The 12077-nt window shown below is 40.0% G+C and overlaps 1 non-coding gene and 2 gene segments (V, D, J or C); 2 read left to right on the top strand and 1 right to left on the bottom strand.

Annotated features, from left to right (window-relative positions):
• Positions 1 to 2557: 2557 nt before the first annotated feature.
• LOC126025309 (U6 spliceosomal RNA) lies at positions 2558 to 2660 on the bottom strand. Its single transcript, XR_007501332.1, has one exon. It is a non-coding gene; the product is annotated as a U6 spliceosomal RNA (small nuclear RNA).
• A 1429-nt stretch (positions 2661 to 4089) lies between these two features.
• LOC126024195 (immunoglobulin kappa variable 1-27-like) lies at positions 4090 to 4571 on the top strand. The segment is given in 2 exon segments: positions 4090 to 4144; positions 4252 to 4571. Coding segments are annotated over 2 exon segments (369 nt in total).
• Positions 4572 to 9135: 4564 nt separating this feature from the next.
• LOC126024194 (immunoglobulin kappa variable 2D-29-like) lies at positions 9136 to 9816 on the top strand. The segment is given in 2 exon segments: positions 9136 to 9184; positions 9485 to 9816. Coding segments are annotated over 2 exon segments (381 nt in total).
• The last annotated feature ends 2261 nt before the right edge of the window (positions 9817 to 12077 follow it).

Raw genomic sequence — 12077 nt, 5'->3', positions numbered from 1 at the left:
GAAAACAATACAACCAACAACCACTATGGATGAGACCCTCTTCCTGTCATTGGAAGCCCCTCACTCATCTTATCCACACAGGTTTCCCTGTGGTAAGTGTGTGTTGGATGGAAGGGGCCCCTCGGGTTCTTGATGCTCTCATCTCTTTTTTTTCTTCCTTTGCCTCATTTTACATAATGTGATGACTACAAAGAGACACAATGAAGTGAAGCATGTACTAATTGAAACAGTGTGATCAGAGCCAACCTAATAATGTTTATAGAAGATCAGCAATTCTTGATTTCTACTCATACTACAGTGAACATGACAATTTATCTTTGACAGTTGAGACCAGGCTGTAACCATCACATCACAGGATCCTTGTTCCTACTGACAATGGGACACTAACTTTTACTCATCCAGATTCAGTCGTGTCAGTTATGGAACCTCTCTGCCATCTACTGGCTATTTTGTGATATAGCAAATAAAGATTTCAGCATCTGATCCCAGTAATGCTGCCAAGAGTTTTCGCCAATCTGGAAAAGAGACACTGTAATTTTATCACCATGTCAGTATTGAAGAACAAAATCAAAAAATGATTATTTGGCTTCATTAACTGTTCCACTATTTGAACATAAATAACTCACATATGATCAGTATCAAAAGAGTGATCTGTCATCCAGAGTAGTAGCTAAGATTCTTATAAGATAAAAGCATGTAATTTCAGAAAGAATTTCTTGCAGGAGGAATAACTTGAAGCTTACTTAAGTTACAAGTGAGTACTGGGAAGCTGAGGACTCATGTGTCCTCTAGGAAATTGTCAATGCAGCTTCATACCTCTTTTGAGCATCAGTCTGCCCATCTCTGAATCAGGTGTGGGGATGAAAATGGCCCTGGTAGACTCCTGCCTACACTCAGCTGACGGTGAGGCCCCTGACAAAAGCCACCAGGACTACCACCATCTCAGATGAGGTCAGGAGAGGAAATTGTCTCCTCTTGAGTTCTGTGCACACTGTAGGTTTCCTCTATTACTGGCTACATCATGAGGTTCCTGACCCTTCTCAGGATATTCAAGTATTTTGACCTGTTGTATGCACTTCTGGGCTACAAGTCATGATAATGATCTTGAGAGTCTGAAGTGATATCTTAGGGTTTAGTTGTGTGGTGGTGAACACCATGGAACTAATAACTAATAGTTGGGTTTGCAGTTTTGGGGACACAGTCTAAATAAAGAAGCAGTGGCTTGGTTAAGAGGTAGGATGTTGGTTTACAACTTCCAACTTGGTTCCACCCAAAACAAAGATCACTCCTGGTTTCTTTGTATATGTTTGTTTATAACTTGGTTTTATTTTATCCAAAACAGAAATATTCCTGACTTAACATGTATCCAGCAAACCTGGGCAGAACTGGTTCAGGATAGGCCTCTATCCTTACTCTCCTACCCTGGGTGGTCTCTACTCAATAAAAAAAAAATGCACTTTGGCAGATAGCTCTTGCTCTTGGCTTGAGGAGACAGATTGCTACTAACCACACACTCTCAGCTTTGATTGGATTATTTCCTGTGGGGTTCTTTGATCTAGACTAGTTTATCTTGGTGGAAATACAGCATTTGGAGCCAGTACTATGGGATGGTCCTTTAGGACCATGGTGCTTACTCCCTCCAGAGATATGTGCTCCAGCCCAGACTTCTGTGTAAACACATTTCAGCCCAATACCCAATAACTAACTCCAATACCCCACAGGAGCACTCCTGCCATAAAGGCGTCCTTCTATGAATACCAACAACTTAGGAGGTGTTCTCATGCCCTTTCACAGAATCTCAACACCCCATTCTCCTTGAGACACTGTGAAGGCATCTGTTCTCTAAGAGGTTTTTTTGTTTTGTTTTGTTTTGATTTGTTTTTGTTTTGGGGTCATACCCGGCAGCACTCATGGGTTACTCCTGGCTCTATGCTCAGAAATTGCTCCTGGCAGGCTCAGGGGACCATATGAGATCCCGGGATTTGAACCACCGTCCTTCTGCATGCAAGGCAAATACACTACCTCCAAACTATCTCTCTAGCCCCGCTCTGGAAGCTTTAATCCTTTCAAAATAGCAAGAGATGAGTGGCCAAAATGCACCAGTTAATATAAAAAGTATATTTCATGAGGAACTAGGCTCCATGAACTTTCTCCGCAGCCCATGTAGGCACATTGGATGTGTCAGCACAGGGAAGAAATGGAAAGAATGAAGAGAGTTCAAGAAGGCTAAGGGGTGGAAGTCTCTAATAACTATAATGAGAGATGGAAAAGGAACAAGTCTCTGAAGATGTAAAGGGAACCTGACAGTTGGGCTGAGGGACAGGGAAAGAGAGAGATATAAGAGTAAAGGTGGATACCAGTTTCAAGGAGACACCAATAGAAATGTCTCATATTCTATATTCTCTCTAATTTATAAATAATTAATTATCCAGACTTTTTATTATGTTTTTCCCTCAGTACAGGTCTATTTGCTTTTCTATTTGGTTTGTTTTTAGGTTTTCTGTGTCATACCCTGTAATGCTAAGGAGTTATTCCTGGTTTTGAGTGAATACTTTTTTTTAATATAGAACACTTCACGAATTTGCATGTCATCTTGCACAGAGACCATGCTAATCTCTGAATCATTCCAATTTTAGTATATGTGCTGCCTAAGCAAACACCTGAGTGAATACTTTTGGAAGTGCTCAGAGAGCCATATGTGTTGCCAGGGATTGAACCAGGTTAACATAGGGAGAAATAGCTCTCTTCACACAATTCTATTGTTCTGTCTGTACCTCCATCTGGTTTAAATGGCATTTTCTCACTTGACACATCTCAGGGATCAGTGAGATGGTTGATAAATTGGCAATATCTGTGCTGGGACAAGTCAGAGCCTAGAAACCTCTTGGCCCAGAGCACCTCTAGGTAGAGGTTTGATAGTCCCTGGCACTGCAGCACCACAATAGCTTTGCCCTCATGGACCCCTACACTGATGCTCAGCCCAGATGGATGAATGTGTGACAATTGGGTTTGAGAGTCTACATAAATCAATAAATATTGGAAAACAACATTTTGTAGAGAAACATAATATTGGAATATCATTTCATATATGAAACCATATTTTCCTTAAAAGTACACAGATGTTTTGAATCAACGTGTTCAGACTCATAAACTGAGGGGAGAAAATGACTGATACCAGGTCCAGACACCCACATGACCATTTAGTGGAAATAAAAAATGATCAGACCTGAACATCAAACCAAAATCAACAGCAACAGAATCTATACCTAATCCACAGCAAATTCTACAAGTGGGGATTAGTTACACTAGTATTCTGGGGGTTAAAGAAGGGAGATATGAGATGTATATTGGGAAGAGGGGTGGAAGGAGGACATCACTGGTGGTGGTTGGGCCGTTTTTTCGGGGGGGGGGTCTTTTTTGTAGTTGACAACTTTGTTATTTTTTGTTTTGTTTTGTTTTTCATATTTTTTGTTATTGCTTGGTTGTTTTTTAGTTGGTTATTTTTTGTCTTGTTACCTTTTTCCTCTTTTTTCCTTCCCACTCCTAAATTAATATCTACAACACATAGAAGGACCCTTCCTAGATTTTTTGGTTTTTGTTTTTCTTATTTTACATTTCCATTTTCTATATCTCCTTGATATATTGTCACTATGAACCTTGAATATTACTGTGAAATATTTGTAATTCACTTTGACCACAATAAAAATTAATTAAAAAAAGAAGTTATATTAGTTAAAAGGAAAAAAAAATACATAGATGAGAAATAGAGAATCACTGTAGACTAAAGAGTGTCTTAAAGTGTTTTTCTCTGGGTTAAAGGAGTGGGGACAACAAAAGAAACTCTCCTTCAGTACTGACACATGGGTGTCCCCTGGGATGAGATGTTCTCTGGGGACAAAGTTCTGTTTCTCCATTTTGACCAGAACCCCCACCTGCCCTCAGCTGTGCTGCTTACACAAAAACCCTTCACTCCTCTGACTGCCTGGCAAGCTCAGCCCCTTCTCATTTGCAAGTATCAGGACTCCCTGCCCAGGACACTCAAGAACACTGGGTTTCCCTGTGCAGGCTCAGTCCCAGTCAGGACACACAGTAGACATGAGGGCCCTAGTGCAGCTCCTCAGCTTCCTGCTCCTCTGGCTCCCAGGTGAGGTGAAAATCCAGGGCACACTGGGCTTAGTGCTCCCTGGGCTTCAGAGAAGGAAATGAAGTGTGATGAATGGTGGTAATGAGTGTTTCTCTTTTCTCTCTCAGGTGCCAGGGGTGACATCCAGATGACCCAGTCTCCATCTGTGTCGGCTTCTCTGGGAGATAAAGTCACCATCACTTGCAAGGCCAGTCAGGGCATTAGCAATTATTTGGACTGGTATCAGCAGAAACCAGGGGAAGCTCCTCAACTACTTGTCTATTATGCAACAAACTTGCATTCTGGGGTCCCTTCCCGATTCAGTGGCAGTGGATTTGGCACAGATTTCACTCTCACTATCAGCAGCCTAAAGTCTGAAGATGCAGCAACTTATTACTGTTACCAGTGGGATAGTTCTCCTCACACAGTGATACAGGCCAAAACATAAACCTCAGACATAAGCTATATGAGGCTGGGCAGCTGCAGCTGCTTCTCCTGGTGTCTCCACCTGCTAAGAGAGTGTCACATGTAGCCTCACTATAACGTGATAGGAGGTTAATGGAGAAGAAGAAGTAAAACTTTCAGCTCTATACTCTCCGTCTCATTCCATATGCACTGAAATGACACAAGATCTGCTGATTTAATTGATAAGGGTTACTTTTTTTTTAAGAATGTGGGTGACAGTTTTATTCAGAATTTATATTGAAGGAATAGTCACTGTGTGTATTCTAGAAACCATTTATTAATTTCTGACTAAATTTAATAATGAATTATGTCATCAAAATTGTTTAAAAAGATAGGTGCACCCCACTGTAGCAATATCCAACTCCATATCCTCAGCTCTATGCACAGAACTGTTTGTCTCAACTTAATAAGTATTCATGATTGCTCCAAACATGCCATCAGTACTGGTTATGGATTTCCTCACCCCAACATCTACACACAGAAATCAAATAATCAAAATAAAAAAGACTACATTCCCAGTTTTGATTTATTCATTTAATTTCACTCCAAGTGGTTGGGTTGGTACAGACAGTGAATTCAGACAAAGACTATGTCACCAGCAAAAGGCTATAGCAGTACAGATACTCCAAGGGGCACTAACCCCTCCATCCTGTTGCTTTTCTTATTCTGTGGCCTCTATCACTTGATGTCACTGAGAATATGCCCTGTGGACAGCTCTGAGCTCACACTCTCTTCTCCTCAAATCCCCTTCACAATATTCTTCCGTCAATAGCTCCACTGCCTGTCCTCTGCCTCCCTGAGGGTGACTGAAAGGTAAAGATTTTCTGATCTCTGGTTCTGATTTAACTCATCCTCTTGACTAAAGAAAAGTGAGGTAATTGAGGTGATTGGGTGTTGCATGTAGAACTCTGGATGCTAATTCTCCTCTCTCATCAGTGATATGGACAACAGTCAACTGTGATATTTCCCCTTGTGGAAACAAGTTTCATCGATTCCAACACCTCATGGTAACTCCCTGTGGAAATATGGAGTTGTCCAAGTCCTGCTTGAGACCTGCTGTGTCTTTATTATTTCAAGACATTTGAGACCAAGGGCAATATGGGTAATGGGACAAAGCAAATTCTATAAGGAATGAGTCTAGATAGATTATCTCATCCACCCCATCTATCTAGATTTATTGGACAGACAGTTCATGGAAAAGAAGGAAAGAAATGTAAAGAGTTCAACTAGTTCATGAAGGCTGCAGGTGACTCTGAATGGGGAAGATGTCAAAGCTTTGCAGCTGTCAAGGGAACCTGACCTTAGGCTTAAGTTGGAAGTAGCAAGTGTGGATATCGGTAGTGAGGAAAGATGCATCTCTTTGCAAGAGACTCAAGTTGGCCTGTCAGATATTCATGTACTGATTTATGGTTCCAGATCCTAAACATTGTTTAACCAGGATACACATTCTTTTATTTTAAATTAATTTACATATTTCCTATGCATTTATTTTCTTAATATTTTTATTAAAATACCATGAGATGCAGAATTTAAAAGTTTTTTATTGGGGCCAGAGTAAGAACACGGGAAAAGGGCGTTTGCCCTGCACATGGCCAACCAGAGTTCAATCCCCGGCAATCAATATGGTTCCTAAGCCTGCCAGATTTGATGTCTGAACACAAATCAAAGAGTAACCCCTGAGCGCCACCAAGTGTGACCCAAAAACCAAAAAACAAAGTTGTTTATAGTTGACTTTAAGTCATACAATATTCCAAAGCTTATCCCTTCACCAGTGTTCATTTATTGCCACCAATTTCCCAGCTCCTTCCTTCCTTTTCAGCACTGCTTACCTCTATGAGAGACACTTTTCTTTCAATCTATATTTCTTTTTCTCTATTCCTGTGCCTCTTTCTCTTTCTAACTGTAGTTTGCAATACTGTTCCTGAAGAAAGATATCACATTACTTCTTTGCAGTTCTAATTCTTGTAAAATCCCAAACTTTGTTAAGTACCTGTTCACTCGAGTTGCCAGGGAAATCTGGCTTTACCATGGTGGTTGAAGGAACTGTGGTGATCACACATAGGCTATTGAAAAGAACTGGATTCTTGTTCCAGTCTATCATCACAAAAGCTGCCCTGTGCCTGACGGCTGAGAAAGTAGGACTCTGGCTTCATCACAGGCTTGATGAACCTGCCATGGTCTTATGGTGAAGTTTTGCTTGCTTTATTTTGCTCAGGAATACACTACCAAATGACCTTTCTGCTCCGTATTAATGCTGGAGTGTTCTGTCTTTTTTGGCTTCATCAGATGAGAATGAGGACACCATGAGAACCCTGCGTTAATCCTACAAGCTTCCAGGTGAGGATCCTTCACTTGCAAGACCAATAGGTTTCAGCAGGAGACACAAGTTGACTTGTCTGAAACTCTATCATGTATTAATTTATAATTTAATATCAAAAACATTTTATGTCTTTCTTATTCAGTGTGTCTCTATCTGGTGTATGGTAATCTAAGAATATAATGGATTGGCTGTGAGTGATAGCTCAGAAAGTATGAATTGGGACACAAATTGAAGCTCAGGCCTCAAGTGGCCATAAAGCACCTTCATATGTGGGCCTGCTTGAATCACCACCTCTGAATATCTGAGTGGCTTTGCACAAACAGGGCCTAGCATTAAAGTGCTCATCCTGGAAGTCTAAGTGCTGTTCTGAGTGGCTACTGGGTCCTATGAGGACAATGTGGGGTAAGGGCAAAAGAAAGAAAATTTTAAATGACAATTTTAACATCAAGACTGTAGAAACATAAGCTATTGTTCTATAAGAGCTAGGAAAAAACTTTTTTTTTTACCTCATTTATATCTACAGATGAGAACTCAAACAACTTCATAGAGTGTATCAGTGTCTATTGCTGGAGCAGAAGAAGCAAGAAACAATGTCCTGAATCTCAAAAATACCAGAGAACACCATCTTAATTACCCACACTGCTGCCCTACTGTGTCCCCAGGGACAAGCATGTTCTATGGGAATAAAGTTCTGTTTTCCCCAGGGATCTAAACAACAGTATTTCTGCAGCTGTGCTTCTCCCACAACACCACTCTACTCCTCTGCCTGCCCAGCAGGCCCAGCCCCCCTCCATTTGCAAGTTCTTGATTGTAGTTTCTACTGTCAAAACTTCCTTCCCAATCTTTCTTTTCCTCCTTTAGAGATCCCAATAGTTATTTCTCTAAAACTACTTTTTTATTGTTTTTTTTTTTTATTATTTCTAAATTCACTGGCTGGATGCTGCTGCTGCTGCTGCTGCTGCTGCTGATGATGATGATGATGATGATGATGATCAGAGAGAACATCAGTCTGATTTGTCGAGATTAAATTGTATCTTTGGAGATGAAATGAGAGGAACATGTGGTGACAGTTGAAGTGAAATGTGAAAGTGAAAAACAAAGATTCACTTATATATGTAATATTCACAGTGACCATTTAAATCAATGAAATAAATTAGTTGGGTATAAGTGAATTCTTATAGTTCTGATCCATTTTCTAATGGTGAAATATATGTGTGTATATATGGCTTACATATTTGTGCCTGGGGAATATAGGTGAATTGTCAGTTCTCATACAATGGTATAGGTATATAATTATAACTAGCTTACATAGTATATATTCATGTAATTATTACAAGATTATCTAATGCATATATGATATATAATACCATATTAAGGTGAAATATATAAGCCAAAATTGTTAACATTATAGCAACTTAACAAGAACTTTTGTGCAGATATATATTTGATTTCACTAGATTTTATATAGCTCCAAATAGCACCCAGAAATCTTGACAGTAACTCTGGATTCTATGGCAAAATTCATCAGTTTGTAGCATTTAGCTGCTATAAATTTTATACTCAATGAAAAATGTAAATAAATGTGCTCTTTCTTAGATCTTATACAAGACATTCACGATCTCAACAAAATGGGTATTTCTTTTGTCTGTGTCAAACCCCTTGCACATACTTCTCATTAAGAATTCAGTTCACTGACAGCTAGAGAAAGGCAAATTGCAACTCTTGTGGCAACAATGTGAAGTTATTAACCTAATGACATCAGTTATAGAGAAATCTTGATTCTCCCATGTCTGTCTTCAAATTTGCGACTACACATCAGAATAGGGAGCTTCCTTACACAGAAGCTATGGGATACAGATCATCTGTCAGTTGTTTATCTCAGGCTCACCTGGACACATATTTACCTGGCAAGATAATGAGATGAGTCAGAAATGTACTAATCATAAGAGACTCAAGGACACACACCTGTATCAGCTACAATAATGGAAAAATGTTCAAACTTAACTGCTACCATCCAGCTTCAGTCATTGTTAACATGTTTTTCAAAGAATAATAAGAATTTCGCTTGCCCACAAGAGAAGAATCTCCCTGCTGGAGTTCTTTTCATACCCATGTACCCACATGCATTTGCATGTTCTCTCCTGGGAAGGATCTATGTTTGACAGTCTTACATAAAGCTCAGATCTCATTTGGCTTTCATATAGGGCTTCTCCGTACAACTCTCAAAATGAGGTTCCCTGTTCAGCTTCTGTGTCTGCTGGTGCTATGGATCTTAGGTAAGGACACAGGAATCAGAGAAATGAGGATGAAGTCAGGAAGGGGGAGTGCTGGTGATTCACTGGTGTGATTTGTATTTTGGACAGTGACTCAGGCTCGTGTGCCTTTCTCTTTGGTTGGGCATGTGATGGTCAGAGCTGTGAGAGGAGAAACATGAGGAAGTGGGGCTGGCACATGTAGACTTTGTAGGCTTCTTTCCTTATCAACAATGTCTTTTCTTATCTTACAGAGAGGCAACAATAAAAATGGCCTGTGATGTTTGATGGTAAACTTATGTATTTAAATCTCAATTTTTCCAGGAGCTAAAGGTGATATTGTGCTGACCCAGAGTCCACTTTCCCTCTCCGTTGTCCCCAGAGAACTGGCTTCCATCTCCTGCAAATCCAGTGAGACTCTGCTGTACAATGATGGAAATACCTATCTTTACTGGTACCATCAGAAGCCAGGCCAGCCCCCAAGGCGCCTGTTCTATCAAATTTCCTATCGGGAAACTGGGGTCCCAGACAGATTCAGTGCCAGTGGTTCAGAGACTGATTTCACTCTTCAAATAAGTAGGGTGGAGCCTGAGGATGTTGGAGTTTACTACTGCTTTCTAGCTACAAAGTCATGTCATACAGTGATACAGCTCTAAACACAAATCTCTTTGCCTAGCCTGGGCCAGATGCCCACACGTGCTTTGGGGTGATTGGCAGACAGAAGATTCTAGAGCCTATAAAAAGAAAGGCATTAAGATTTCAGGGGAGGAGGTTGCAGCTGTGGGCTCTGGACCATGAGAGCTCCTGCAGTACTTCAGACACCCCAACATGAAGGCTAGGTAAGAGGTATAGCCGGCATGGAAGAGCAGCAGAGAGATGGGATGCTTCTGTGCTGGAAAGAACCAGGAAGTTGCTCTTAATCTTCCCTGCCTTGTCTACATTTATCAGTGGAATCTAACTAATGCAATGACCAGTTTTTGTCAAAAAGAGATTTAAACATAATGGATGGAATTTACTTTTATATTCTGATTTTTAAGGAAGCTACTTGGTAACAGTGTAGATGGGTTTTTTCCCACATTCTCAACTTTTTAACTTTCATAATAAAATTTGTGATAGAAACATAATGTGTATATTTACATTTTTTGAATATTTACTTTGTCTTTTAATTTTTTTAAATGTGGTTCTGTGATTTTCAATGCTGATTTGGTATTTCAAACATGCATATAGTTCTAGCACTTCATCTATCGGCAGTGTATTTATCTATCTATCTATTATGTAATTTGTTATTCATGTTATTCTATGTATAGTACATATATATAGATACATCTTCATTGCATATGATATATCAGAGTTATAATACAATGCTATGACATATATTGTACACCAGGGGTCCTAAAACTTTTTTCACTTTTTTTGGGGGGACACACCTGGTGATGCTCAGGGATTACTCCTGGCTATGTGCTCAGAAATTGCTCCTGGCTTGGGGGACCATATGGGATACCAGGGATCAAACCATGGTCTGTCCTAGGTTAGTGCATGCAAGACAAACACCCTACCACATGTGCCACCACTCTGACCCTTCATGTAGACTTCTTAAAAGTCACAGATTGTGGTCTTATGTTAAAGCCCTTTTTTTCCTTAAATAGTATGTATTTATATATACTTGGTGGACCATATGGGATGCCGGGATTCAAACAATCGACTTTCTGCATGCAAGGCAAATGCCCTACATTCATGCTATCTCTCCGGCCCATTACATAGAATTTTATTAAGTACATAAACTGTTACCCAAATTTCAAAAGTGATTTTTGAAAACACAGCATAAAAGATAACATATTCTTTATACACCACAGAGAAATCCAGAATGACATGAGATTTTCTCTTCTCTCCCTAATAAAAAAACCATTAATATTTTTTAATTTCAATTTCATTTGAGAAAGGACAATTTTGGCACAATATTGTCATAATAAGAAAGAGCTGAGGTGAGGTCCAAGTGATAGTACAACAATAGGATGTTTGTCTTGCAAGTGGGCAACCCAGGACGGACTCGTGTTCAATCAAAGGCATCCCATATGGTCCTCTAAACCTGCTAGTACCAATTTCTGAGCACAGAACCAGGAGTAATCCCCGAGTGCTGCCAGGTGTGCCTTCCAAAATAAAGAGTTGAGAGATTGGAGAGATAGTACAGAGTTAAAGACACTTTTCTTTCTTTCTACAAACCTGATTCAGGCACATGTATGTTCCTCTTAAAATACCTTGTGGTCTCGTAGACATCTCAAGCACCCCAGTGTGATTCCTGTCACCCCAAGTCCTGAAGAGTCCAAAAAGTTCTGCATCCTTGGGTTGTTACAGTCAACCAATTACCCAGAATTGTCAGGAGGAGGCTCTCTTTTTCCTCAATCCCACTTACGAAGCACATCCTAACAAACCCAACATACAAAAATGCACTGGGGTCTGCGAGGTGGCGCTAGAGGTAAGGTGTCTGCCTTGCAAGCCTAAGCCAAGGAAGGACCGCGGTTTGATCCCCAGGCATCCCATATGGTCCCCCCAAGCCAGGGGCAATTTCTGAGCGCTTAGCCAGGAATAACCCCTGAGCACCAAACGGGTGTGGCCCGAAAAAAAATGCATAAGCACTAGAAATTTGATCCAGTAAAAATAACATTTTCCAATATAAGTTTTCATAAAATGAGAATGAATCTAGATTGCATATTCAGCTGAAATATACAGTAAAATTATGTTAAAATACATTATATTTATACAGTGCTCTTTGGTAGCCATGGAGATTGTACAGTACTTAAAAAATTTCCTTGCACACACTGACCACATTTTGAATCTTAGAACCACATATGATCATCCCTGAAATAGAAGATGACATAGAAATTATAGAGAGAGGAATGAGAAAGATGAGACTAGTGTA

This window comes from Suncus etruscus, chromosome 12 (genome assembly GCF_024139225.1).
Source record: "Suncus etruscus isolate mSunEtr1 chromosome 12, mSunEtr1.pri.cur, whole genome shotgun sequence".
NCBI classification, from domain to species: Eukaryota; Metazoa; Chordata; class Mammalia; order Eulipotyphla; family Soricidae; genus Suncus; species Suncus etruscus.
This window is presented reverse-complemented; position numbering and strand designations above follow the sequence as displayed.